Here is a 27,174-nt window from a genome sequence, read left to right as displayed (position 1 = left end):
CAAATATACAAACCTAACCTATCATGCCTACAATGTGAATGGCTGCCTTAAAGGTGGGGCAGGCCACATCTTTCACAGCTATAGGCAGCAGATGGGATTTAATGTTAGCTCTCCATTAGGTGTTGACAACACCTGTCCAAACAAGTCTTACCATGTTTTTATTGGGGGTGGGGGGCACACATGTTGTTTGGATTTGGATGGCACCCCAACCTGGCCACACTGGGAAAAGACAGTCACATGCTTGCCAACCTAAATATGGCTATATTGTGGTGCTGACTGTAGAGGTGGCGTGGCCCAGAAGGGACAGCTCTGAGACAGGGCCGAGGGGCCTGAAACTTTGTTCCACTGTGTGACTAAGTATAATTCCAATGTACATTTCTTTATTATTTTTATTTAAAATATTTTCAAAGATATGAGCTATTACTTGCTTTTTACTTTGACAAAAAAAAAAAAATGCTCATAGAGTTTACAATAAATGACCACAAGACGAAGCACCAGTAATTTATTTCTTGGGGGCTATTATCCTATATAATCCTATATAATCAAGAGGTAATATGCAAATTGACCATCACTCCAACACACAAGATGGCCGCCCCCATGTGGTCAAAGATGGCCACCACAAGATGGCCAGCGGTGGGGAGGGGGCAGTTGTGGGCTATCAGGCCAGCAGGGGAGGGCAGTTGGGTGCGACCAGGCCTGCAAGGGAGGGTAGTTGGGGGTGATTAGGCCTGCAGGGAAGGGCAGTTAGGGGTGACCAGGCCAGCAGAGGAGGGCAGTTGGGGCAACCAGGCCTGTAGGGGAGGACAGTTGCGGGGGACCAGGCCTGCAAGGGAGGGCAGTTGAGAGTGACCAGGCCTGCAGGGGAGGGGAATTGGGGGGGACCAGGCCTGCAGGTGAGGGCAGTTGTGGGGAACCAGGTCTGCAGGGGAGAGCAGTTGGGGGTGACCATGCCAGCAGGGGAGAGCAGTTAGGGGTGACCAGGCCCACAGGGGAGGGCAGTTAGGGGCAATCAGGCCAGCAAGGGAGGGCAGTTAGGGGTGACCTGGCCAGCAGGAGAGGGCAGTTGGGGGTGACTGGGCCTGCAGGGGAGGACAGTTAGAGGCAACCAGGCCTGCAGGGGAGGGCAGTTAGGGGCAACCAGGCCTGCAGGGAAGGGTAGTTGGGGGAGACCAGGCCTAGAGGGGACCAGGCCTGCAGGGGAGGGCAGTTGGGGGCAACCAGGCTGGCAAGGGAGGGTAATTAGGGGTGACTGGGCCAGCTGGGGGCGGGCAGTTGGGGGCGACCAGGCCTGCAGGGAAGGACAGTTAGGGTGACCAGGCCAGCAGTGGAGGGCAGTTAGGGGTGTCCAGACTGGCAGGGGAGGGCAGTTAGGGGCAATCGGGTCGGCAGGGGAGCAGTTATGCATCGATCAGGCTGGCAGAGGAGTGGTTAGGGGTGATCAGGCTGGCAAGAAGAAGTGGTTAGAGGCAATCAGGCAGGCAGGCAGGCAGGCAGGCGAGTGGTTGGGAGCCAGTAGTCCTGGATTGTGAGAAGGATGTCCGCCTGCCCATTTAGGCCTGTGGGCAGTTAGACATCCCTCAAGGGGTCCCAGATTGGAGAGGGTGCAGGCTGGCCTGAGGGACACCTCCCCCCACCAGTGCATGAATTTCGTTCACCGGTGGGTAGTTGGGGGTGATTAGGCCTGCAGGGAAGGGCAGTTAGGGGTGACCAAATAGAGTTGTGTTGACTTTTAAATTAAATAAATATATTTGGTAATTTAGAAATCTCTACATTTTCTATCAATTCTTTTATGAATGTAAATATATTAATATCCCCTATCCAGACTAATTAAAGAGAAAAGAAATTAAAACTGGATCAGAAAATATCTAGTGTAAATATAAAAGTGGTAACATGCTCATAAAATGCTTCTGAATTTAAAAAGTTGGAGAAATATTTTTCTGGAAAACAGGACACTCTATTACTATTATATAGAGATCTAGGATTCCTATGGCTTTATTAATGAAAATCAAACACTGTGGGTTACATGCACAATTTCTCATGTCTCTGAACTGATTTTCTTTATGAAACATTTCAAACATGCAGAAATAAGTTTGTATAAAACACACCCTTGATTAGGATCTAGTCTACATAATGTATATCCAGAAATACATAAATATCTAAGAACATGGTTAAGTACATGGAATACAGAAAGGCGATGTATCAGGTAAATAATAGAGCCAAGGTTTCCTGTGGAATTAGCTTGGTTTTTCTGTCTTTTGATTTGCTTTAGTGCTATTTATCTCTCCAGTGGTATGTAAGGTTTATGATTCTCAGGTGGAGGAAGAGGCAATACATTAGAAGTGCATGTGTACACATGCCAGCCCACGAATGTGTTACTACCAGGGCTAACAAATAAATCTTATTAGTTTATGGATCATAACTAGCTGTTGAGCTTTAGTAGAAATAGTTATAATACAGTCTTCAGTTAAAAAAAACCACACCTTACCTTTTCTTCTTTACAACATTTAACAAGAATTAGCTTATGGAAAGAGCTTAATTTTAAAAGCCATGATTCATAGATTTCCAGCTCATCTTCCTGTGACAGGAATTGCTCGTCTTCTTCCCCTATTTTGGGATAGTTTCTCAGTTCTTGTGAGTTAATAAAAGTCTCAAAAGATCCTGGAAACATAATTTAAAAATATGCCTTATTTAGAGTTGTTTTGACTTTTAAATTAAATAAATATATTTGGTAATTTAGAAATCTCTACATTTACTATCAATTCTTTTATGAATGTAAATATATTAATATCCCCTATCCAGACTAATTAAAGAGAAAAGAAATTAAAACTGGATCAGAAAATATTCAACAGAAAACCACTTACAAAAAGCAAAACTAAACAAATAACAGAGGTTAAAATAAAAGGATGCATAGAAATACATTAATCAAATGTGAACAAAAAGAAAACTGAAGTGATAAGAGTAACAATGGACACGTTAGAATTCAAGGCAAATGTAATTAAATGGGACAAATGAGGTTATAATAAAATTCAGACCTCATAATAAAAGCACAATAAAATTAACCTATATGTTCCAGATAATAGTATAAGAATATATCCATCACTGCTGGAGGTAGAGGAAAAAGTAGAAAAAGCATTGTGGTAGGAAATAATACACCACTATTAGTCTGTGACAGATGAAGAAGCAAATTAAAAATTCTGGCCTACATAATTTGAGCAATAGAAAAAATATATGACCAAATTGACAATATATACAACTTTATGCCCCGATAAGCATAATACACTGCTCCCCCTCCCCCTTGGAATAGTTATAAGAAATGGGCTTGCATTTCACGTGCTATAACACTTGCAATGGTTATAGCATGCAGTGAGAATTAGCGTTGAAATTCCTGTTGATACAAGGTGCACAGTGTGCTGGGAGCTCTCGGCAAGCCAACACAGCAGTGACAGAACAGGTTCCTTCAGTGAAACCTTAGGCAGAATAGTTGGCTTACATTTCAGGCTATAAAGCCACTTTCTCCAGCTGGTCTGCTGGGGCTTTTCTCTGAGGGCCTAATAACTGCAATCAGAGTTATTGACGGAAATTTAGTGACACTTAAGACCACGGCCTTGAAGAAGGGTGCACCTCAAGACTTCTAGTTTCTATATGGAATAAAGACAATTCCATGGCATGAGACCGCAGGGTTCATTCAGCACACCACAGTGCTCTTTGGTGGAAGGTGGCTACATTATTCTAAAAACCAGGTAATGGAAGCATTGATTCCAAAGGGAATTCTTTTTTCTTGAGGTTATTGAACAATCATCAAGGCTTTGCCTAATAAGACAAGACAGCACATTATAAATGATAACTCAACTAATAGGACATGAAACACTTAGAGACCATCAAAGACAAAGGATTAAGGCAATTAGGAAGCTTTTGAAAGTAAGAATGACATTGGAATGATTAAACTTGACCTACAAAGATCTAAAGTTCACATTTAGAGCACAAGCCATCCTATTACACATGTATAAACCTTCACAATCCTGTAGGATTTCCAGAATAAATCTTGAAATTTTACAAATGAGAGCAGGAAAATAGCTTTAAATTGTTGAAATTTTCATCCCAATTGACAGGGTAACACAATGCCTTTTATTCAAACATGATGAGTTGTTCTCAGAATTACTTTGCCTTTCAACCTCTTCTCTCTTCCTCTGCCTCTGTGTTTATGAGGCTTCATCTATTCCTTTCTGCTTTGGGTCTGTTTGCAAATGTTCATCTCTAGGCTTCTCCTATGAGTGTTTTTCTTTTTATGTTCTACCTATAATGCTAGCTTTCTTGTTAAACTGGTCCACAATATAGAAACATAATTTCTATTTGATGTAGTTACTGAAGAACATTTTATTTTTTCTAGTCTTTATTCAGAAATCAGATAAGCATATTAAGATCCCAGAAATTCTGGTCCACGTAGGCTTTAAATCACCATAATTACTGGGTGATTTAAGAACAGGAATAAGACAGTGTTGTCTGCTTTCACCACTTTTATGCAACATAGACTGGAAGTCCTAACCACAGTGATCAGATAAGAAGAAAACATAAAAGGCACCCAAATTGGAAAGGAGGAAGTAAAACTATCACTATTCGCAGATGACATGATACTGTACATAGAAAACCCTAAAGACTCCACCAAAAAGCTACTAGATTTAATAAATGAAGTTGGCAATGTAGCAGGATACAAAATTAACACTCAGAAATTTATGGCATTTTTATACACCAGTAATGAACTCTCAGAAAGAGAAACTAAAAAATAAATAAAAAATAAATAAATAAATTCCTACTAACTAGTGAAACAAAAAAAGTAAGATACTTAGAAATAAACTTAACCAAGGAGGTAAAAAACCTGTACTTGGAAAACTATAAGATGTTGAAAAAAGAGACAGAGGAAGATATAAACAAGTAGAAGAATATACCATATCCATGCATTGGTAGAATTAATATCATTAAAATGTCCATATTGCCCAAAGCAATCTACAGATTCAATACAATCCTTATTAAAATACCAACAGCATATTTCACAGACCTAGAACAAACACTCCAAAAATTTATATGGAACCAAAATAAGACTCTGAATAGTTGTAGCAATCTTGAGAAAGAAGAACAAAGTTGGAGGAATCACAATACCAGATATGAAGTTATAGTACAAAGCCACTGTGCTCAAAACAGCCTGGAACCAGCACAACAACAGGCATCTAGATCAATGGAACAGAACAGAGAACCCAGAAACTGACCCAAGACTTGATGCTCAATTAATATTTGACAAAGGAGACAAGAGCATGCAATGGAGTAAAGACAGTCTCTTCAATAAATGGTGTTGGGATAACTGGACAGGTACATGCAAAACACTGAAACTAGACCACCAACTTATACCATACACAAGAATATACTCAAAATGGATAAAAGACTCAAATGTAAGTCATGAAACCATAAAAATCCTAGAAGAAAATGTAGGCAACAAAATATCAGGTATCTCACAGAGCAGAATTTTCACTGATGCATCGCTTAGGACAAGAGAACAAAAGAAAAAATAAACAAATAGGACTACATAAAAATAAAAAGCTTTTGCACAGCTAAAGAAAACAGCATCAAAATGAAAAGGGAACCCACTGTATGGGAGAACATATTTGCCAATGATACATCTGATAAGGGGTTAATTTCCGAAACACATAAAGTACTCATACAACTCAACAAAAGGAAGATAATCCAATTAAAAATGGGCAGAAGACCTGAATAGACACTTGTCCAAAGAGGAATTCAAATAGCCAAGAGACATATGAAAATATGCTCAATATCACTAATCATCAGAGAGATGCAAATTAAAATGACAAAGAGGTATCACCTTGCACCTGCCAGAATGGCTATCATCAATAAATTAACAAACAACAAATGCTGGTGAGGATGTGGAAAAAAAGGAATCCTTGTACTCTGTTGGTGGCAATGCAGATTGGTACAACCACTATGAAAAACAGTATGTAGTTTCCTCAATAAATTAAAAATGGAACTGCCATTTGACTCAGTGATCCCACTTCTAGGAATATATCCTGAGAAGCCAGAAACACCAACCAGAAAGAATATATGTACCCCTATGTTCATAGCAGCATTATTTACAATAGCTAAGAAACAGCCAAAGTGCTCATTGGTAGGTGAATGTATTAAAAAACTGATACATTTACACAATGGACTATAATGCAGCTGTAAAAAAAGGCTCTCTTACCCTTTGAAAATGGAGGGACTTGGAGAGCATTGTGCTAAGCAAAATAAGCCAGTCAGAGAAAGACAAGTATCACATGATCTCTCTTACATGTGGAATCTAATGAACAAAATAAACTGATGAACAAAAAAGATCCAGAGACCTGGAAGCATGCAACGGACTGATGTATTTCAGAGGGAAGGGGGGTGGGTGCGATGAGCTCAACAAATGAACTTATGAATATATGCATAGCCCATGAACAGACAATAGTGCAGAGAAGGCCTGGGGAGGAGAAGAGAGCAGGGTGAAGGGATAAATAAGGGAGAAAGAGGGACATCTGTAATACATCTTGAGAATGACACAAGAGTTGAAAATGAATAGTGTAGAATATAATATGCCAACCAAGAGAAACCTGCTATAATAATGTTAACATTAAAAAATATATTTTAAGGCAAATATAACTATTTAGAATAAAGAGAAATAGTCTTTAATAAAAAAGAAACAATTTACTACGAATATGATAATCTTAAATCTATTTGTATTAAACAGCATAATTTCACAAAATATGGGGAAAATTCCAGAATTACAAAGAGAAATTGTCAGTCATAATGGTATACCTTAATTTACCTGTCTTAGAAACTGACAGATCAAATATAAAAAACATTACTAAAGTAAACACAATAACTTTGATAGACCTTGAGGACATTATGCTATGTGAAATGTCAGCCAGAGATAGACAAATACCGTATGATCTCACTTATATATGGAATCTAAACAAAACAAAACAAACAAAAAAACCCCCACCAAACCAACAACCTCCCTGCTGCCAAGCTCATAGATATGAGAACAGATTGGTAGTAGCCAGAGGAGGGGGTGGACGAGTGGGCAAAATGGGTGAAAGGAGCCAAAAGGTACATACTTCCAGTTATAAAATATCTAAGTTCTGGGGGCCTAATGTACAGCATGGTAACTATAGTTAATGATACTGTATTGTATATTTGCAAGTTGCTAAGAGAATAAATCTTAAAAGTTTTCATCACTCACACAAAATTCTGTAATTATGCTTGGTGGTGGATGTTAACTAAACTTATGGAGTCTTGCATCCAAGAAATGTCACATATGGAATATTTTACATAAACTGAAGTCTAAAGAAATGATAAAGAATCAATTTTATGCAGACTAGGAATGTAATTTTTATAATAGAATTAAATTATTAATAAAAAGATAGTCCCAAAATATCCTAAATGTTTTCAAATTAAAAAGTGTAATTTTAGAATTAAAAGGGGTACATATTAAAAGTTGTGGAGAAAAATTAATATAGAATGTTATAATCAGAGCAGTCATTACCTCTGGGGAAAGGGTAAGGGTTCTGTGAAGGAGTATGAGGGGATTTTGGGAGGCTGGGACTGGTCCAGTTCTTGATTTTTGTGTACTGGTCCCTTAAGTGTAGCCAGTTTTTGATAAACAAATTGTACAATTTTGATTTTGTACACTTTTCCATATGCATGTTATACTTCAAGAAAAAGAGATGCAGCTAAAGCAACACTTAGAGGCAAATGTATATACTCTTAAAATGGATATAATAGTAAATATGAAATATTGAAAATTCATGGGTTAAGCATTCAACTCAAGAAATTGGGAAAACAAGTAATTAATAATTTCTTAACAATGAAGAAATTTCCTAGAGGAAAAATACTGATATTGCAGAAAAGGTTAAAGGAGACGATAAAGTTAGGATTGGTGAGCCTGTTTACAAACCCTGATAGCAGATCCTTTTTCCATATTACATACCTAATTGTATGCAAACAGGATGTAATAACATAAATTGTGTAAGTCCTTTAAAAACTGGAAATGATTCTTCTAAGTCATAGCATGAGTACCACACCTGAGTAAGCAGCCAGGGAACTTCAGGCTTAGGTGGGCGTTCCTATTATAAGACAGAAAGAAAATGAGTAATAATTCACAAAGACAGCCACAAAATACGCTTTCACCTTGTCTAAGTGAAAAATCAAGCTCTAATAGCATGCTAAAAGTAACCATTTACCTAAGAGAAGTAATAAGCTATGGTGAAATAGAAATGGTATGGTATCTATTCTACCTGTAGACCTTTGCACAGAAGTGCAGCTGATGAAAGCTTTCAGGTTGACATTGCCGAAAGCAGCTGATCTGGTTAAGAATTAACATTAAATCTGTTAATGCTACTTCCAGCCTGTTCTCCAACACACACTAGTCTCTCCCGACCCCCAAGTATTCTTATGGTTAATGATCCCCCCCTCCCCCCCCCACTGATGATCTACTCTCCAAATCAGATTTCCAGTTGTTCTCACCTCTCGGAGGTGGGAAAAGGTGAGTAGAAGACCAATATCAATAGCAAAACAAGTGGCAATCTTATTCTAGCTTAGTTGAGTGTATGTCTAAGCACTTCGTATATCCCTAGAAATTTCTGGGAAAAGTATTATGCCATCTGGTGGTAGTTCATGAAGCACTTTCATGTGAGTAAACAGTTTAAAAGGAGATAGAAACAGCTGTGATTGTAGACTGAAACTAGTTCTTTGAAAATTTCACGAATATTTGCCTGAAGTTCTATACTACACTTTAAAACAGTTTCATTGAGACAATTCACACACCATTGCCCATCACCCATCTAGAGCATACAATCTAATGTATTTTAGTAAATTCACAGGTATGTGCAACCATCACCACCATGAATTTTAGAATATTTTGCCTCTTCAACACCCCCATGTACCCTTTAGCTATTAGCCTCCTATCTGCCCATGCCTCCCAGCCCCAAACGACTACTACACTGCTCTCTGTCTCTGTAGATTTGTCTATTCTGGACACTTCGTATAAATCAAATTTTATAATATCTGGTATTTTGTGACTGACTTCTTTCACTGAGCTTAATGTTTTCAAGGTTTAGTCATGCTTCCATTAAATAATATTCCATTGTCTGGGTATAGCAGATTTCATTTATCCACTCATCGGCTGCTGGACATTTGGGTTGTTTCTACCTTGTGGCTATTATGAATAATGCTGCTATGACTGTTCATGCCCAGGTTTTTCTATGGACATATGTTTTCTCGTTGGTGTATACCTAGAAGTGGATTTGCTGCATCTTATGGCACTTCGATGTTTAATTATTTGAGGACTTGCCAGGTTGTTTTCCAAAGAAGCTGCACCTTTTTTGCTCTCACCAACAGTTTATGAGGGATCTAATTTCTCCACACCCTCACCAACACTTGTTATTACCTGTCTTTTTAAAATTTTATTAAAGCCATTCTACTGGGTGTGAAGTGGTATCTCACAAATGCGGTTTTGATTTGCATTTCCCTGATGAATAATAATGTCAAGCATCTTTTCATGTGCTTAGTATATCTTCCTTGGAGAACTATCTCCTCAGGTCCTTTCTTTATTTTTAAATTAGGTCATTTGTCTTTTTTATTATGGAGTTATAAGAGTTCTTTATATATTCTAGATACAAATCCTTTCTCAAATATTATTTGCAAATATTTTCTCCCATTCTGTGGGTTGTCTTTTCATTTTCTTGAGTGTCCTTTGAAGCAAAAAATATATATATATATATATTTATTTTTATTTTGTATTTTTTGTTAATCCTCACCCAATTTTTTCCATTGATTCTTAGAAAGTGGAAGGGAGGGGGGAGGGGAGAGAGAGAGAGAGAGTGAAAGAGAGAAACATCGATGTGAGAGACACATCAATTGTTTGCCTCCCACATGCACCCCTACCAGGGTTGGAGATTAAACCTGCAACCCAGGTCTATGTGTCCTTGACCGGGAATCGAACCTGTGATCCTTCAGTGCTTCGGCCGATGCTCCAACCACTGAGCAACACCAGCCAGGGCAAAAACATGTTTCTTTTTGATGAAGTCCAATTTATTTTTTTCCTTTGTTGCTCATGCTTTTGGCATAACATCTAAGGATCCATTGTGAAATATGTGGTCCTGAGGCTGGTGTGCTAAGTGGTTAGAGCATCAGCCTGTTCACCAAGGGTCACAGGTTCAATTTCCAGTCAAGGGCATGTACCTGGGTTGCAGGTTTGATCCCTAGCTTCAGTCAGGGTGCATGGGGGAAGCAACCAATCAATATGTCTCTCTCATCTCTGTTTCTCTCTCTCTCTCTCTCTCTCTCTCTCGCTCTCCTCCTCCTTCTTTCCCTCCATTCTCTCTAAAAATCAATGGAAAAAATATCCTCAGGCGAGGATTAACCAAAAAAAAAAAAAAAAAAAAAAAAATCTGTGTTCATGAAAATTTACTCCTATGTTTTCTATTAAAATTTTAGGTCTTATATTTATATCTTTGGTCCATTTTAAGTTAAATATGGTGTGACGTAAGGTTCGAATGTGACTATCCAGTTGCCCCAGCACTATTTGCTGAGAAGACCTCTTTTCCCAATAAATTGTCTTGGCCCCCTTGTAAAAAATCGCTTGACCACAATCATATGGTTTTATTTCTGGATTCTCAAATTTGATTCAGTTTATCCGTATACCTATCTTTATGCTAGACATACTGTCTTGATTACTGCTGCTTTGTAGTAAGCTTTGGGATTAGGATCCTTTGCAATTCCACATGAAATTTAGAATGAGCTTGTCAATTTCGACAAAGAAGTCAGCTGGGGTTCTGATAGGGACTGTATTGAATTTGTAGATCAATTTGGGGATATTGCCATCCTAACTATATTAAGTATCCAATCCATGAACATGGGATGTTTCTCCATTTATTTAGGCCCTCTAATGTCTTTCAACATGTTTTATAGTTTTCAGAGTATATTTTTGAACTTCCTTGGTTAAATTTATTTCTAAGTATTTTATTCTTTCTGATGCCACTATAAGTAGAATTGTTTTCTTAATTTCACTTTTATTCTAGTTCATTGCAAGTATATAGAAAAAATACGAATTAATTTTGTATATTGATTCTGTACCTGACATCTTGCTGAACTTGTTTTTGATTCTAATAGTTTTTTTTTTTAGTAGGTTCTTTAGTGTTTTCTATATACAAAATCATGTCATGTGTAAATGGAGATAGTTTTATTTATTTTCCAGTATGGATGCCTTTTATTTCACTTTCTTGCCAATTGACCTGAGAAGAATCTCTAGTATAATGACAAAAAGAAGTGATTCGAGTAGACATCCTATCTTGTTTCTGATCTTAGGGGGAAAGCATCTAGGCTTTCATCATGAAGTGTCATGTTAGCTGTGGGTTTTTGTACACACCCTTTATCTAGTTGAGGAAGTTCTCTTCTACTTCTAGTTTGTTGAGTGTTTTTATGATGTCAGGTTGTTGGATTTTGCCAAATGCTTTTTCTGTGTCTACTAAGATGATCATGTGGTTTTCCTTTTTTATTCTATTTTTTAAAATATATTTTTATTGATTTTAGAGAGGAAGGGAGAAGGAGAGAGAGATAGAAACATCAATGATGAGAATCATTGATCAGCTGCCCCCTGCATGCCCCCTACTGGGGATCAAACCTGCAACCCGGGCATATGCCCTTGACTGGAATTGAACCCAGAACCCTTCAGTCTGCAGGCTGATGCTCTATCCACTGAGCCAAACCAGCTAGGGCTCCTTTTTATTTTATTTTATTGACTTATTGATCTATTGATATGGAGCACTTATGATACAAATGGAAAATACAAGTATTAAGATACTAGTAACTAAAGTAACTTAGATAAAAGATATCCCCAAACACATTCCCAAAACAAAATCAGTCAAGAAGCATTAATATTTCCTGGTGATGGAGGAAAAGATAGGTAAATTTAAAGAAACCCACATTTGAGAAGTTTCTGAAGATGATTTCTTGATAACTTTAAGTTTTGACTTTGATGGTATATAAAGTATTTAAAATTTATTTTTGAAATATGTTGCTCATGAGAAGTAACAGGGGTACTGGAATGGAATTGGGCTTTGGGAATTTAGACACAGGTTTGAATCAGACTTGTTTATTCATCAGTTGTACAGTTTTGGAAAGTTCTTGAAAAGTTCTTTTCAAGAACTTTCCAAGCCTTGGGAAGACTATAAACAAGGCTAACAGGAGTGCTGTGAGGAGAGAGGGCCTGGCTGAGTGACCAACTAACAGGCAGCAGTAGATGAAACACTGGTACATGTAGTAGGGTAACAGGGCAAGCTCTACAGACTGTGAGGCTCCAAATCCTGGTTCCAAACCCCTATTAAGTATAGGTATGTGATCTGGACAAGTTATTTAACTTCTCTGTGCCTAACTATCTTATCTGCAGACTAGAGATAAAGTTAGGAACTCACATAAGAGGAATATTGAGAGTGGTAAGTGAGTAGATCTACTTCCATAGCTAGTCCTTGGCAAGTATTAGCTGTGATTATGAAGTTAAGATAGCATTGATAGAACACCTATCCATGCAAGATGGGTGGGGGTTGGGGAGGCAGGATCACCTGGTGGAAAGGTCTTGCCTGGGCTTGTCCTGGGAGCATAGGGAGTCAAATAAAAGCATCAAGTCCAACTTCCCAGGGATACACTCAGGCTCAACGCTGGCAAACAGGGGCTGTTATCATGTCTGCAGGGGCCAAGGGCAGGGCTCAATAGTGGCAGAACAGAGCCAAGAGTGTAGAATGGGGCTGGATGGAATTGCAGGCAGGAGTTGGGGAGAGGATGGCTTAATTCAGGGGCCACCAGGTGTGTAGTATCTGGATGAGTCAGTCCAGCTTAAGTGGCTGGAGCAAGTTAGATAAAAGGATGAACATGAAGAAGGAAACGGTAGCAGAACTTGTATTACAAAAGGTAACGATCAAGTTCTATTACTCCCATACTTCATAATGAAAGGTGCATCCAGGAGGAAATAGAAGGTCATGATTTCATCAACAGTATCATCAAATCAATGAATTACAGCTTTTATTAAATTTTAACTCTTCATATTTGTAAAATGGTCCACTTTTTAAAAATGATATTTTTATTGATTTTAAAGAGGAAGGGAGAGGGTGAGAGAGATAGAAATATCAGTGATGAGAGAGAATCATTGATCGGCTGCCTCCTGCAGGCCTCACACTGGGGATCAAGCCGCAACCCAGGCATGTGCCCTGACTAGGAATTAAACCATAACCTCCTGGCTCATAGGTTGGCACTCAACCACTGAGCCATGCCGGCTGGGCTAAGATAGTTAAAAACATTCACATCTTCTAGCTCCCTGGTTACTCCCAGCATCCCTTTTGTGTAGGTGAGGCCATTGCTACTTAAGGAGGATAATTGTCACATCACCCAGAGACAGAGCAAAGCTAGAGCCTGGGCCTCCGGACCCCCAGGGTCCCCACCCTGGGCCACATGGCCAAATGGCTGACCTTGGTAGGTGCTTGTGGGCTCTAGATAGAGTAACATTTACAACCTGAACTTGAAACAGGTACCTTTTCTAATCCCGAAGAACCTCGGAGAAAGAAATTCCATTCGGCATCAGTTAAGCTTCCTTGTTGACGCATGATCTCAATACAGAGCATGAAGCTGTAGATGAGTTTATGTTGTTCAAAGAGTCCTCTCGAAACATTGGCATATGCAGTCAGGAGGGTTTGCTCCAGGAGTATGTCCATGCGCTGCTGTAGATCATCTGTCTTCTCAGAAGTTTCAATTGTTGTATTGAACAACTGTGGGAGAGAGGACTCGGTCAATGTCCCTGATTTCATTCCATTTTTGTGGAGGAAAATCACATCTCTGCTCCTCGCTTCCCTTCCCTCATATTCAGTGAACAAAGAGCAGCACAGGGCATGGGTACTGTGCTATGGAAAAGTCCAGAATTCATCCCACATTGGCACATGACACTTATTTTCTGCATTCCACCTTCTCTCCCCATTCTTCAGAAACGGGCCAATGCCAAACTCCGGACAACATCCCAAAGGCATCATCTCGATGAGAGACAGAAAACACAGAGAAATGCAGGGGAGCCGGCAGAACCAGGGTTCCCATGACCTCAAGTCAGATTTGATAACCCCCTTGGGGTGAGCGATGCCAGGGCCAGGTGAGGTCACGTGCCCCTCTTGGCCCTGCCCCAAGACAATTCTCAGGGTGTGGAAAGAGTGTGCTAGCATTTTCTTTGACGTTTAAGAGCACCCAGTTTTAAAGGAGACTTCCTTCCTACCTATTTCCTACCTGGAGGTGCCCCACATTACAAGGACGGGGAGGGCAGCAGAGATGGTGGCATGGAGGGCGTAGGCATGAGAGGACCATTTCCTGCAACCTACGAGTAGCATGTGAGGAAGAGCTAAGCATTCCCGAGGGCCCCACGCTGCGTGAGGAAGCTTGAGCAGAGCCTGAACCTGCCCGTGGGCTGGGCTGGAAGTCACGGGGGAGGGGGGCATTGCAGCAGAGACTGGGAGAGTCTCATCAGGGACTGGAAGGGTATGTGGGTTCAGTCTCAAAAGATCCACAGCACAAGCGACAACGGTGCGAAGTGACCGACTTTGGCCTGGGGTGGCAGGCTTCTCTCGCCTGCTGGAGTCTGACTGCAGCCTCACCCATCCCCGTTTTCCCCTAGGGTGCCGGGGCCCACGGAATGCTTGTCAGTGTTCCATGAATAAAGAGTCTGTTCCCATCCCTCCATAAACACACCGTTGTGGTCTTCAAACAATTCTTTATGACCCTAGGCCAGTGATGGGCAACCTTTTGAGCTTGGTGTGTCAAACTTCGCCAAAAAACTGAGCATAACTCGGGTAGTGAGTCACTTTGAGGAAAAAACATTATTTTGCAAATGTTTCATCCTCAGGAGCAGCAAATGTTTCATCCTTGGCATGCAGCTGCGTGTCATCAGAAATGGCTACACGTGTCAGTGCTGACACGCGTGTCATAGGTTCGCCATCACTGCCCTAGGCCAAGCCTGGTATTTCCTCTAGACATCCTGTTTTAACTCATAATGGGCAGAGCAAATGTGTTGGATACAAGATGGACACCAATTGTTTGCTACTCCTCCCAAAGAGGAATGGAGTCTAGTGGAGTCTAAATCCCGTCCTCTTGAATCTGGGCTGGCCTGGACTCAACTGACCAAGGGCGGGCAGCAGAAGCGATGAGGCATGACATCCAAGGCTGGGCCGGAAGAAATCTCAAAGCTTTCGCCTTGGTTCTTAGGACGTTTGCTTTGGGGAGGTGCCCCCTTGGAACCCAGTGGCTGTGTTTTGAGAAGCTAAAGCCGCATGGCGAGGCCAATGCAGGCCACTGCCAACTGCCCAGCCACGGGAGTGAGCCCATGTGTACGTCTGGCCTACTCGAGACTCCAGATGACGGAAGCCCCAGAAACAGGGTTCACTGGAGAAGGTGGCATCTGAGCTGGGAGGGCAGGAGTTCTGAACGGAGGGAGTGCGATCAACAGAAAGCGCCCTGTGAGTCTGGGGAACGTGAATGACCAACTTGGCTGCTGCTGCGGAGTGCGGGGAAGTGTGGCTCGAAAGGTAGAACCGGCACAGGTTGGATTTGGTGTCGGAGTGCGAACTGTGTTTGGTGGGAAGTATCTGTGGAAGTCCATTTCGGACCCCAGGGATGTGGAGGGTGTTTTGAAACCACTGGGCAGAGGCTGGCCTGACTTCCAGTGTGAGAGCCAGCCCTGCCTTAAAGGAATGAGGGCCGGTGACAGGAAGCAGAGGTGTGCTGCAGGGACACACGGCGTATCTACAGCTCTCCACCGTTTCCTACTGCGCGTGGCATACATGGAGAAGCCTTTGTCGGTTGAGGTGTGTTATGGGTATGAGCACAGGTGATTAGAGAAGTGAAGGTAAGCTCAACTGCTCTGTATAGAGAAGGCAACAATGTAGACGAGAGGGGGTGGGAGCTGGTAGATGGTGGGCTGAGGAAGAGGCCACTGGCAGCTGAGAGAAACTCCGGAGGTGACCGGAAGGACCACTGGGGGTGCTTGCCAAGTTTGCTGTGTAGTGAGTGATGCAAACTCTCTCTCCCTGGAATTCGTCAGGTGAATTGACATCGCTTGCCAAAGATTTGTGACACTGAATTTGCTTTTGGGAGATCTGGAATGAGGGCTGAAAATAATCCTGTTTACAAGACACCAGCTAAAACTGAACTGTGAGTATAAGATCAAGTAGGGGGACCACACATAGGACAAGGGAGTCTTACAGCGATGCGGTGAAAGTGGGAAAGGGACAAGGAAAGCTCCTCTAAATGAAAGCCAGGGGGAGGAGAGTCAGTCGTCTAAAGTCCTGGGAAAAAGACACAGACCAATTAATCCACGTAAGTGCTGGCAGAGACTTGAGATATGACATGAAAAACTCTAACAGCGGAGAGGAAGCCGGTTTACTGCAGAGAAAGTAAAAAGAAATAGCATGGAGCTGGGACTCTTAGAAGAGAAAAAGCCCTGGCCGGTCTGTCTCAGGGGAAAGAGCATCAGTCCACGGACTAAAGGGTTCTGGGGTTCGATTCTGGTCAAGGGCACGTACCTCAGTTGCAGGCTTGCTTCTGGGCCCCAGTTGGGGGGTTTACGGGAGGCAACCCATTGATGTGTCTCTCTCCCATCATTGTTTCTCTCTCTGTGTGTCTTATCCTCCCTTCCACTCTCTCTAAAAATCAATGGAAAAGTATTCTCAGGTGAGGACTAAAAACAAAAACAAAACAAAACACACAAAAACCCCCACAAACAAACAGAAGAAGAAGAAGAAGAAGAAGAAGAAGAGAGAGAGAGAGAGAGAGAGAGAGAGAGAGAGAGAGAGAGAGAGAGAAGAAAGGCAGGCAAAAAGGAAAACAAGCAAGCTACTGAGTGGAGGAAGCCAAGAGAAAGCTCTCTTTTCTTCCTCCTCCGACTGTTCTGAGCGCACTGGGGACTCTAGTCTTTAGGAGACACAGCAGGTGGCCTCTGACTCTAAACTCCTGGAGGACTTTACCCCATAACTGGATTCCTGATTGTCTGAGGCAAGAAGAAACTCAACAGGGTTCCAAGGAAACCCAAGGAGGTCACTTTCACTAACAGCAGTGCCACACTCACCTGTTTGAAATACTTTAAGGAATACTGATACATAGGGTCTATTTCTGAGAGGCTGGCAATCACGAAGTACATGACGGAGCCTTGAGTGGCGACCGGCCGATACTTCTCTCGAGCAACGTTTATCATCACTTCAGTGGACTCTGCTTCCTTCAGCCTGCTTTTGATGGCCCCAGAAGTGATCTGAATGAACATAGGAAAACACGTTCTTAAGGGTCTGTTTTTTTTTAAAAAAAGGTGGGATTTGGGGAATATACTCAGTTATGTGTAGGAAAGAAATAAGGGTACAATGCATTAGTGATTATAATAAGGGGGTCCCCAGATAGAATGACTGAGTCTGAGGACTCAGCGGCCTCCTACTGACTGAGCCGACCCCCTTTCCTCCCAGAGTTAGGAATAGGCCAATGGGAACAGGCCATACAAACAGCCCCGAGAAAACTGGAGCAGTCCCTCGCTGAGACAAATCAGAATCACTCCTGAAACAGGAGCACTAGCACAGTACTCCCAACTGCTCCCGAAATGACCCAGGTTCACATCATGAAAGGGAAAGGGACACCCATATCTTGTGGCCCAAAAGAGGCGAGCAGAGATGGCCTGGAAGGAAGTGGCACTGGCACCACATCCCACCCAGGACCATCAGGAAGACTAATATTTCCCCCCGTCTTTCCCTAGCGTTCCCAGGTACGGGCGTCAGGGAATCTGGGGGTGGAAGCTGCTGCCTGTGAAGGGTTATAAGCCCACGTAAGTTGGAGCCATTTGCAACATCTTAGCTGTTCTCTTAGTTTTCTGTGTTTTGGGTCGTGGCCCTGGGGAACCGTTCAGCACATGGGCTTTCCATGAGTCCCTTCTCTGTCTCCCTCAGTCTCTCTGTGTTGCTGGCTGGCCCCAACCTCCTCCCGGCCCCTCCACTTCTTTTCCAGCTGTGGGTGTCCCTGGGTGGGGAGATCCTTTGTCCTAGAAAGTCAAAGGGTCCATGAGCAATCCCTCTGCTGCTCAGTATTTGCTATACTGAAGGGAGAGCTACAGGGACCTCAGGCTTCTGCCTAGACCCTCACTACCGGATGGAAATATAACGTGAACCACATATGTAATTCTAGCTTTTCTAAGTTTATTATGCGAGTAAAATGATCTTTAACATGACATTTTATTTAACCCACTACAATCCAATATATGCTGGCTATAAAGACATAATTCATATAAAAATTATTGAGATTTTTTTTTACAGTTTTAAATTAAGTCTTTGAAATCTGGTGTGTATTTTACACTAACAACACACCTTAGTGCAGACTAGCCACATTCAAGTGCTCAATAGCCACCGGTGGCTAGGGTCTAAGTCTAGACTATCCACCCAAGGCCACCAGGAAAGGGAGTTATATCCAGGAATCAAAAGCTCAAACTCTCCCTGTATTGCCCCCTTTCTGAACCTGAGGGGACAAGGAGGAATGGAAGAGGAAATATCAGTACGGTTTTGAGGCCCGTAAAGCAGACATGAAGAGTGGCAACGACTCAGCAGACCCAGGGAAAGGGATTCCTAAACTGGCAAAGGGGAGAGCCCAGAACTCACCAATTTCTAAAACAGTACACCCTCCCCCCCCCCCCCCCCCCCCCGCCGCCCCGCAAAGGCTCAGCACCACTGGATGTGGGAAGGGCCTAGAATTAGAAGTGGCTGAGAGACTCCCAGGTCACCTCCCAACACCATGCAGCCGGGGGATTGGTCCTGCCCCACCCTCGCTGAAAAACAGGTTTCATCCCCGAGGAAATTAAAAAAGGGGATTTTTTTTTTTTTTTTATGGAAGGAAACCAGGCACAGTTAGTTGATGGCCAGGTTGAGAGATCATACTGAGAACAGAGGGATTAGGTGAATGTACAGATGTTGGGTGCTAAGATCTGAGCTCTTCTCTTCTCAGCCTTCCAAAATACCTGCAGCCAGACCTGCACTGAGTGTTTAACTACCATCAGGGGGGAGATGGGAAGGGCGTGTGTGTGTGTGTGTGTGTGTGTGTGTGTGTGTGTGTGAGAGAGAGAGAGAGAGAGAGAAAGTTAACAGTTAATGTATAAAAGAAAAAACTCAAGAAGTAGAAATATGAGTCTATTACTTAGAGAAAAGATAGTAAAACCCAAGTAACCCAAACAAAAGAGATGAAAGCAGTTGTCTATGAAGGGAGTCATAGGTGTGTGTGTGGTGAGGGTGGCGCGGGGGGGGGGGGGGGGAGGGGGAGGGGGAGGGGCGGGCACAGAGAAGGCAGGAAATGCTATTTTTTTCATAACAAACCTTGTAGAAATATTTTGTTCTTTAAACAATTTGCATGTACATAAAACTTTGATAAGAAAATAAATGGATTAACAACCAACTTCCAGAAAAGAAAAACACAAGGTAGGATGAATGAAAAGAGGATAAAGAGATGGATGAACAGCCCTAGCCGGCTGGCTCATTGGATAGAACACTGGTCCATGGACTGAAGGGTCACGGGTTCGATTCAGGTCAAGGGTATAGAACTCGGTTGCAGGCTTGATCCTGGGCCCCAGTAGGGGCGTGTGCTGGAAGCAACCAATCCAATTGATGTGTCTCTCTCACAGCAATGTTTCTCTTCCTCTGTCTTTCCCCCTCCCCTCCACTCTTTCTAAAAATCAATAGAAAAATGTCCTCAGCTGATGATTAACAAAAACAAAACACACACACACACACACACACACACATACAACGCCCCCCCCCGCCACACACAAGAGATTGATGAACAAACAAGCAAAGAGAAGTAAGCAATGGAAGACCCACAATTTCGTGTTTATTATTGTTTCAATACTGAGATAGATCCCAAGAGACTGTAGGATATAAAGCATAAAACATTTCCCCATCAAAGTATTTTTTAGTAAATTATTTTATGCTTCTCACAAATGGCTAAAATAATTTTATAGTTTGTATTCCCAGTATACTTTTAAAATTATGATTTGAATCTGAGAAATAATTCAGTGCAAGATATACATGTAATGTAAAACTTCCTCTTACTATTAATACATTTTGACTGAGTGCCATATATACATCCAAGGCACTATGCTTAGCCCTTGGAGAAAGAATATCAAGATGAACTATTCAAATTCTTATTACATAGACATGAACCACCAAGCAAAAGAGATAAGACATGTTATAGATACCTATGACATAAGGTAAACAGGGACAAGTACTATAATAGAGGCTTGGATAAGATGCTGTAGGTGTTCCAGGGAGGAAGAGATTAATTCCATCTGAGAGTACTGGGAGACTTCCCAGAGGGGCGACATTAATATGAATATATAATTGTGTTATTCCTTTCAACTTATATTTTGTTCCAGTTCTTTACATTACATGTTTTATTTTTAAAAAAATGCAGACAAGAGGGGCCATTGTCTATAATTTATCTTCTCTTCCTTTGGTTGGTGCCAGACAAGTATACTCATAAGTGAGCCCTGGAAGCCAGGTGTGCATGCCATTCTTGCCGTAAAAGGCTTTGCAGGAACTCTCAAAGGCTGTAGCTATAACTTCTGTAGTCACACACTTTTTATAAGTACTAAAAAGATCTTACTTGCCTTTGAATCCTGAAGTGTCTCAATAAGCTCCTCATTGTCCAGAATATTACCTTCAGACGTAAAGAGCATTTTCAAGATTTTATCTTCAATCGTTTTTAGCTGGTTTTTATCAGTGTTGATCCTCACAATGAGCTTGATTCTTTGTTCTTCCAACTCGGGTTTCTCAAGTCGCACCACATCACTAGAACCAAAGTTTGAATACGATATTATGGCTTTGTCAGTGCCCTAAAGTTGCTTCTCTCTCTCTCTCTCTCTCTCTCTCTCTCTCTCTCTCTCTCTCTCTCTCTCTAAAAATATATATCTACACTAATAAAAGAGAAACATGCAAATTAACCATCACTCAGCGATGCCAAGTCACACCCATCAGTCAATCAGGAGCAAGTATGCAAATTAACCCAACCAAGATGGCAGCCGGCCATGGAGCTGGAGCCGGTGATGGAGGAACCAAGCTTCCTGACTGGCCCTGGCCTCTGCTCAAGGCTACAAAGTTTCAATTATAGAAGATAAATAAATCCTAGATACTTGCTTCCAGCTGGCCCTGGCCTCCGCTAAAGGAGGCGCTGAAAAAAAAAATAAATAAAAAAAGGAGGGCCTGGGACATTGGGTCACCAGCGGGTGATCAGGCCAGGATGGGATGGCAGGGGCCGTTGGGGGTAAGCAGACCAGCAAGGGGGCCAGTTTGGGGTGAGCAGGCCGTCAGTGGGGGTCAGTTGGAGGTGATCAGGACAGCAGGGGGGCGCAGTTTGGAGTGAGCAGGCCAGCAGGGGGGCAGTTGGGGGTAAGTAGGCCAGTGGGGAGGGAAGGTGGAGCGAGCAGGCCAGCTGGGGGGGCAGTTGGGGGTGATCAGGCTGGCGGGGGGGGGCATTTGGGGGCAAGCACGCTGGCAGCGGGGGGCAGTTGGGGGCGAGCAGACTGGCAGGCAGAGTGGTTAGGGGCAATCAGGCAGGCAGGCAGGCAGGTGAGCGGCTGGAGCCAGCAGTCCTGGATTGTGAGAGGGATGTCCTACTGCCTGTTTAGGCCTGATCCCTGTAAACTGGCAGTAGGACATTCTTCCAGGGGTCCCAGATTGGAGAGGGTGCATGCCAGGCTGAGGAACACCCCTTCCCCCATGCACAAATTTCATGCACCGGGCCACTAGTATATATATAATTTGCTACTGGCTAATGCTACTAGCCAAGTCCTAATGCACGAGGCCCCTCTTTTGTTGGGTATACATAGTGGCTATTCAGTGAATTACATATTAGTTCTGTTTCTTTATATTGTATTTCAAAGCCTACACTACCACAGTTTTTGCTCATCTTCTCTTAGAAAAACTTGCTCAATCCTGATCTCTCTAATCATTCAATTTCTGTCTGATGTTTGTTTGTGCCAGGTGAAAATGGTGTGTGGAACATTCTTTTATCCCATCACCTCCCTGAAATGATTCTTGATTGCATCTAATAACAGGACCTTACTGCTAGCCTCCCACTCCACCCCACCCCTGTGCCCCCTCCTGTCCAAATGGGAACTTTTCTCTCCCTTTACTTGTCCTCTCATGATTTTCTCCCAGCACTGTTTGCAGGAGCTCTTATTAAGCATCACTCTGTTCGAGGCGCCCTGTTAAGAGTTTTATGTGGATTCTCTCTTTTAATCCTTTGAATGCTCCTGTGAGGTGGGCACAATGGTTATCACCCTAGCTTGCAGATGAGCATACAGACCATACAGGTCATTTCCTGGGGCCACATGGAAATGCTTTGAGAGGCAGAGATGGGCTCCTACCTGGGTCAGCTGTCTCCAGGGCACATGCTATTACCCGCTCTGAAGAACTGCCTCACACAATAACTCCTTGTTTATTTGTTATGCACATCCTGAATTCAGAAACTTAAAAAATTATTATATGAAGACCATAAGAAATCATCACTGCAAATCCACTTGTTTACAGGATTTTTTTAGAAGAGTATAAAGTGCAGCCTGGAGATTCAACACTCCAGGACTGAGCCTCAACATTCCCCTGTTTTCTTGTTGGCACTTCTGCCTCTCAGCCCAGGTAGTCTCACACGCGACAGCTCAGCAACACAGCTCAGCTCAGCCCCTCATGGGACTGAGTTGGTGTGCAAAATGTTCAGCCGCGTCCTTAGAACATGGCCATGAACTGTGGGGAGATACCCTTTGTCTGGAAAGGTGTGAGCCTAGCAGAATTCAAGCAAGTTAGCAGCTGGCAGAATAGATTTCTAAAATAAACGAGGAAAATGAGACTTAAACTCATTAGTGATACCGGGAGAATATCAGGATAATCTTGATTCAAATATAAAGGATTATATTTATTTTGAATATGGGTCTAAATTATATTTTCCTTTAAAGTTAATCAATATATACACACATAGTTTTTAACTAACATCAATGTTGTTATTTTAATAAGTATTTAAAATATTTTGCCTTCTAAACTTCTTGGCTAATTCCGATGGTTAATATAAATAATCCATAATCTCACTTTTGGGGAATGGAGATTTAATCACAGACAAAGTATTACCAAAGGAGGGTATTTTTTTTTTTTGAGGTAGACAAATGTAGGTAAAAATAAATACACTGAGAAAATAACTAGAGTTGAGAGAGACAGGAGAAATACATTTGAGAGCAGTAGTGTTTTTTCAGTGGGGAGTAATGAGTCTCTAGAAACCATAGGACAACTGACTTCATTTACTTGCCCAAGATCGGAATCCCAGTGAAAGGGAAGAGCCAGGCTGGGCTGCAGGCCTGGCCCAACCCATGGCCGAGAATGAAGAGAATATCCCTGATCTCCTAAGGAGACTGGACAAGATCAGCAGCTGCAGAAAGTGATGACAGAGTCCCGGGCAGTGTGGCTCAGGAGGTCATGGTTTGATTCCTGGTCGGGGCACAAGCCCAGGTTTCAGGCTCGATCCCTGGTGTGGGGTGTGCAGGAGGCAGCCGATCAATGATTCTCTCTCATCATTGATGTTTCCATCTCTCTCTCCCTCTCCCTTCCTCTTTCAAATCAATTAAAAAAAAAAGTGATGAAAGAGGGAAAGAACTTGGCCATTTATTGTTATCTTTGTGGTTGAGGGTTTATGAGTGATGTTTTCTTTTAATACATTAAAATTTTTCTTTGTCAAAATTTCTAAAGAAAATATTAGGACCCACCCCCCTTTTTTTATTACCTTAACAACTGGTCCTCCAGACCTGACCTGGTCACAGTGAAATTGATGATGGTAACTTTAATGCACACCTAGAAAAGGAGCATAGAGTCCATTCAAATGCTTAAGTTCATACTGAGCAAATGAGAAGTGCACTCTTTATTAGAACATGGCTCGCTAGTACCCAGCTGAACATGCTCATCCACACGCACACACACCAAACATCCTGTCTTATAAAATCTTAATATGATTCTCCCTGCCAGTAGGAGTGAGTCTAGTTCCTCAAATGCCACAGTTATAGGTGAACCAGCAAAGAGTTAAAAAGAAGCAGGGTTATAGAACCAATTGCTCAGGGTCAGATTCCAGGTGCAACCTTTAGCACATGTATGATGCTGGACAAGCCATTCACTCACGCTGAGCTTTCAGTTCCTGATATTTGAAAATTGGGATGATAACAACTCATGAGGTATATGTGGGGACCAACTGAGATAGTAAAATCCCTTAGTTACAGTAACTTGTGCATAGTTTGTCCTAAAGAGAAGATATTATTGATAATAAATCAAGCTTTACATATTTTGTCTCATCATAACATTTTAATGAAAAATTGCTATAATATTCTGACATTATTTAAATAAGTCAACAGGTGTTAACTTATTTAAATAATGTCATCAGAATATTGTAGCAATAAATATAATAAGAGTAGGTGTTTGCATGTAATGTATTTTATATGTTATTCTTATTTAATCTGCATAACAAATCCCTGAGGGAGGCTTTCTATCTACCTTATAGTGGATTGACTAATTCACCCACAGTCACAGAGCTGGGGTTGGGTAAGGTATGCGATGCTCCTTCTCAAAAGTTAAATAAGTGAGAAATCGAAGGTTGTAAGTTGATCACTTTTCTAAATTCTAAAATGGCACTTCAGACATGCACTCTGGCAGGGGTTGACACAGAAAACCTTGACCTAGGTTTTTAATGGCACTTCCCTTTTCTTATTCAAGAAGTGTGTCAGTTTTATTCAACCCGAACACATCTATGAAGTCAGTAACTGAAACGAATATGACGCCATTTAAAAGGGTATATTTAAAGATATCTTAAAAATTGTGTGTGTGTGTCCCAGCCAGTGTGGCTTAGTGGCGGAGCATCGACCTATGAACCAGGAGGTCATGGTTCGATTCCTGGTCAGGACACATGCCAGGGTTGCAGGCACAATCCCGGGGTGGGGGTTGGGGGGGAGGGGCATGCAGAAAGCAGCCGATCTATGATTATCTCTCATCATTGATGTTTCTCTCTCTCTCTCTCTCTCTCTCTCCCTTCCTCTCTGAAATCAATAAAAATACTTAAAAAAATTGTGTGTGTGTTGAGTAGTAAAGTCCCTTCCCTAACTGTCCCAGCCCCATTAGAGAAGCGGAGACCTGCTGGGCTGGAAGGCCCTGCTGAGTGTGCAGCTGTGCCTGGAGCTCTGGCACACAGAGTTGGGAGGTGGTGGAAGGGGTAGGGTCGGGGCGTGGAGAGCTCCTCAGAGCCCCTTCTGGGAAGGAAGAGAGGAGTCCCGCTGTCTTTATTGCTGTTGCTACTGCTGTGGGCTCTTCAGCACAAGAGTAGAGGTTCTGGATCCTACTGTGGCGCAGGGACATGTGTATGGAAGAGGGGGCGTTCACACAGCTCCCTCAACTAGTCTAAGAGCATGAGGAAGGGGACAAGATGACTCCTCTCCCAGGACTCCAAGTACAGACACTGGGCATTTGAATCATGATTCTCTGATGTTGCCGGTCAGCAGAGTTTTCCTTGTTTGGGGCTGTATGCCGTGGGTATCTGCACACTTAAACATGGACAGCGCCCCTTCCATAAACTCTCAACTAAACTCTGAGTCAGGTATCAGCCACAACAAGAGGGCCCAGATGGCCTTGTGCCGAAGGAGGGAGAGGAATGATTAGAGGGGGTGGTGCCCTGTGATGTGAAGAGCAGCTGTGGACCAGGAGGGAGATGGTGAGAGGGCTGAAGAGGTGCACAGGGGAGTGAGGTGGGCAGCAGCCTGGGGACCGAGTAGTGAGGATTGGAGTCCCACCTACAAGGCCAGGAGAAGGGTGACTGGATTCAGAATCAGGACTCAGAAGAGAAGCAAGATGGAGGGTGATAGAAGGAAGTGGCGGGGGGGGGGGGCCTTGGAGAGGGGACAGGGAGCTGGGGAAGACTTGGTCCCTTCAGGTGGGAATCCACCACACGTCAGAGACCTGTCACACCATAGTAATCCATTCAGGCCGGGAATTCCAGACCCACAGCTCATACCTCAGGCAGGTAGTGGGGATTTGGCAATTTGGTTGTCATATAAAACCTAAAGTTTTTGTCATAGTCAATATCCGAGTCTCCAAGGTGAATGAGCAGTCGTCCACCACTTATGAAGGTCTGTTTCAAAAGAATGGGTTCTAGAGCTGGATCCAAGGTTTCTTTAAGCTTAAAAATTAAAACAAAAATACAGAAAAAGTTAAATGAAACATTAGTTAATGGGTGACATCAGTCTTCACTGAGAGTTGGTGAGGTTTCCTGCTTCAACACTGAACTTGGCACTCGTCCCTCATCCCAGACAGCTGCTCAGATCCAGCCCTCCGCCCCCTCCTTACATGCCCTCGGACACCCCAAGGCCCCCCACACTCCAGTGCTGTGCAGCCTGAACTACCACCAGGACTCCCAGGCTGCCATCAACCGCCACATCAACCTGGAGCTCACAGCTTCCTAGTCTTACTACTTTGACTGCCGTGATGTGGCTTTGGAGAACTTTGCCAAATCTTTTCTTCACCAATCTCATGAAGAGAGGGAGCATGCTGAGAAAACAATGAAGCTGCAGAACTAACGAGGTGGCGGAATCTTCCTTCAGGATATCAAGAAACCAGACCTGATGACTGGGGGAGGGGGCTGAACGCACTGGAGTATGCGTTACACTTGGAAAAAAAAGTGTAGATCAGTCACTATTGGACTTGCACAATCTGGCCAGTGACAAAAATGACCCCCATTTGTGTGACTTCATTGAGACTCATGACCTGAATGAGCAGGTGAAATCCATCAAAGAACTGGGTGGCCTCATAATCAACCTGTACAAGGGATGGGTCCCCAGAATCTCTGTGACAAGCACAGCCTGGGAGACAGTGATGAGAGTTAAGCCTTAGGCTGCTCCCCAGAGCCACGGGGGTGACCTCTCTGGTCAGCAGAACGTGCATGTTGGAGTTAACTTTACCTTTTAGGTAACTTGTACCAAATCATCCACTTGTGTTCTTTCATTTGTACCATTTCTTCAAATAAAGTAACTTGGTACCTCAG

At 42.7% G+C, this 27,174-nt stretch overlaps 1 protein-coding gene across 1 annotated transcript in view; it reads right to left on the bottom strand.

The window, feature by feature from the left end:
- The window catches only part of DNAH6 (dynein axonemal heavy chain 6), a 216,325-nt gene that overhangs the window by 30,451 nt on the left and 158,700 nt on the right, over nucleotides 1-27,174 (bottom strand). Inside the window, exons 56-62 of the mRNA XM_054727991.1 lie at nucleotides 26,149-26,313; nucleotides 23,884-23,951; nucleotides 20,729-20,909; nucleotides 17,171-17,350; nucleotides 13,605-13,838; nucleotides 8,012-8,147; nucleotides 2,486-2,658 (exon numbers count right to left, since the gene is read on the bottom strand). Of these exons, the coding sequence (XP_054583966.1) occupies nucleotides 2,486-2,658; nucleotides 8,012-8,147; nucleotides 13,605-13,838; nucleotides 17,171-17,350; nucleotides 20,729-20,909; nucleotides 23,884-23,951; nucleotides 26,149-26,313 (1,137 nt within the window). The remainder of the gene's footprint in view (nucleotides 1-2,485; nucleotides 2,659-8,011; nucleotides 8,148-13,604; nucleotides 13,839-17,170; nucleotides 17,351-20,728; nucleotides 20,910-23,883; nucleotides 23,952-26,148; nucleotides 26,314-27,174) is intronic.

This window comes from Eptesicus fuscus, chromosome 16 (genome assembly GCF_027574615.1).
Source record: "Eptesicus fuscus isolate TK198812 chromosome 16, DD_ASM_mEF_20220401, whole genome shotgun sequence".
Taxonomy (NCBI): domain Eukaryota; kingdom Metazoa; phylum Chordata; class Mammalia; order Chiroptera; family Vespertilionidae; genus Eptesicus; species Eptesicus fuscus.
The sequence above is the reverse complement of the archived record's forward strand: the minus strand, read 5'-3'. Positions and strand labels throughout refer to the sequence as shown.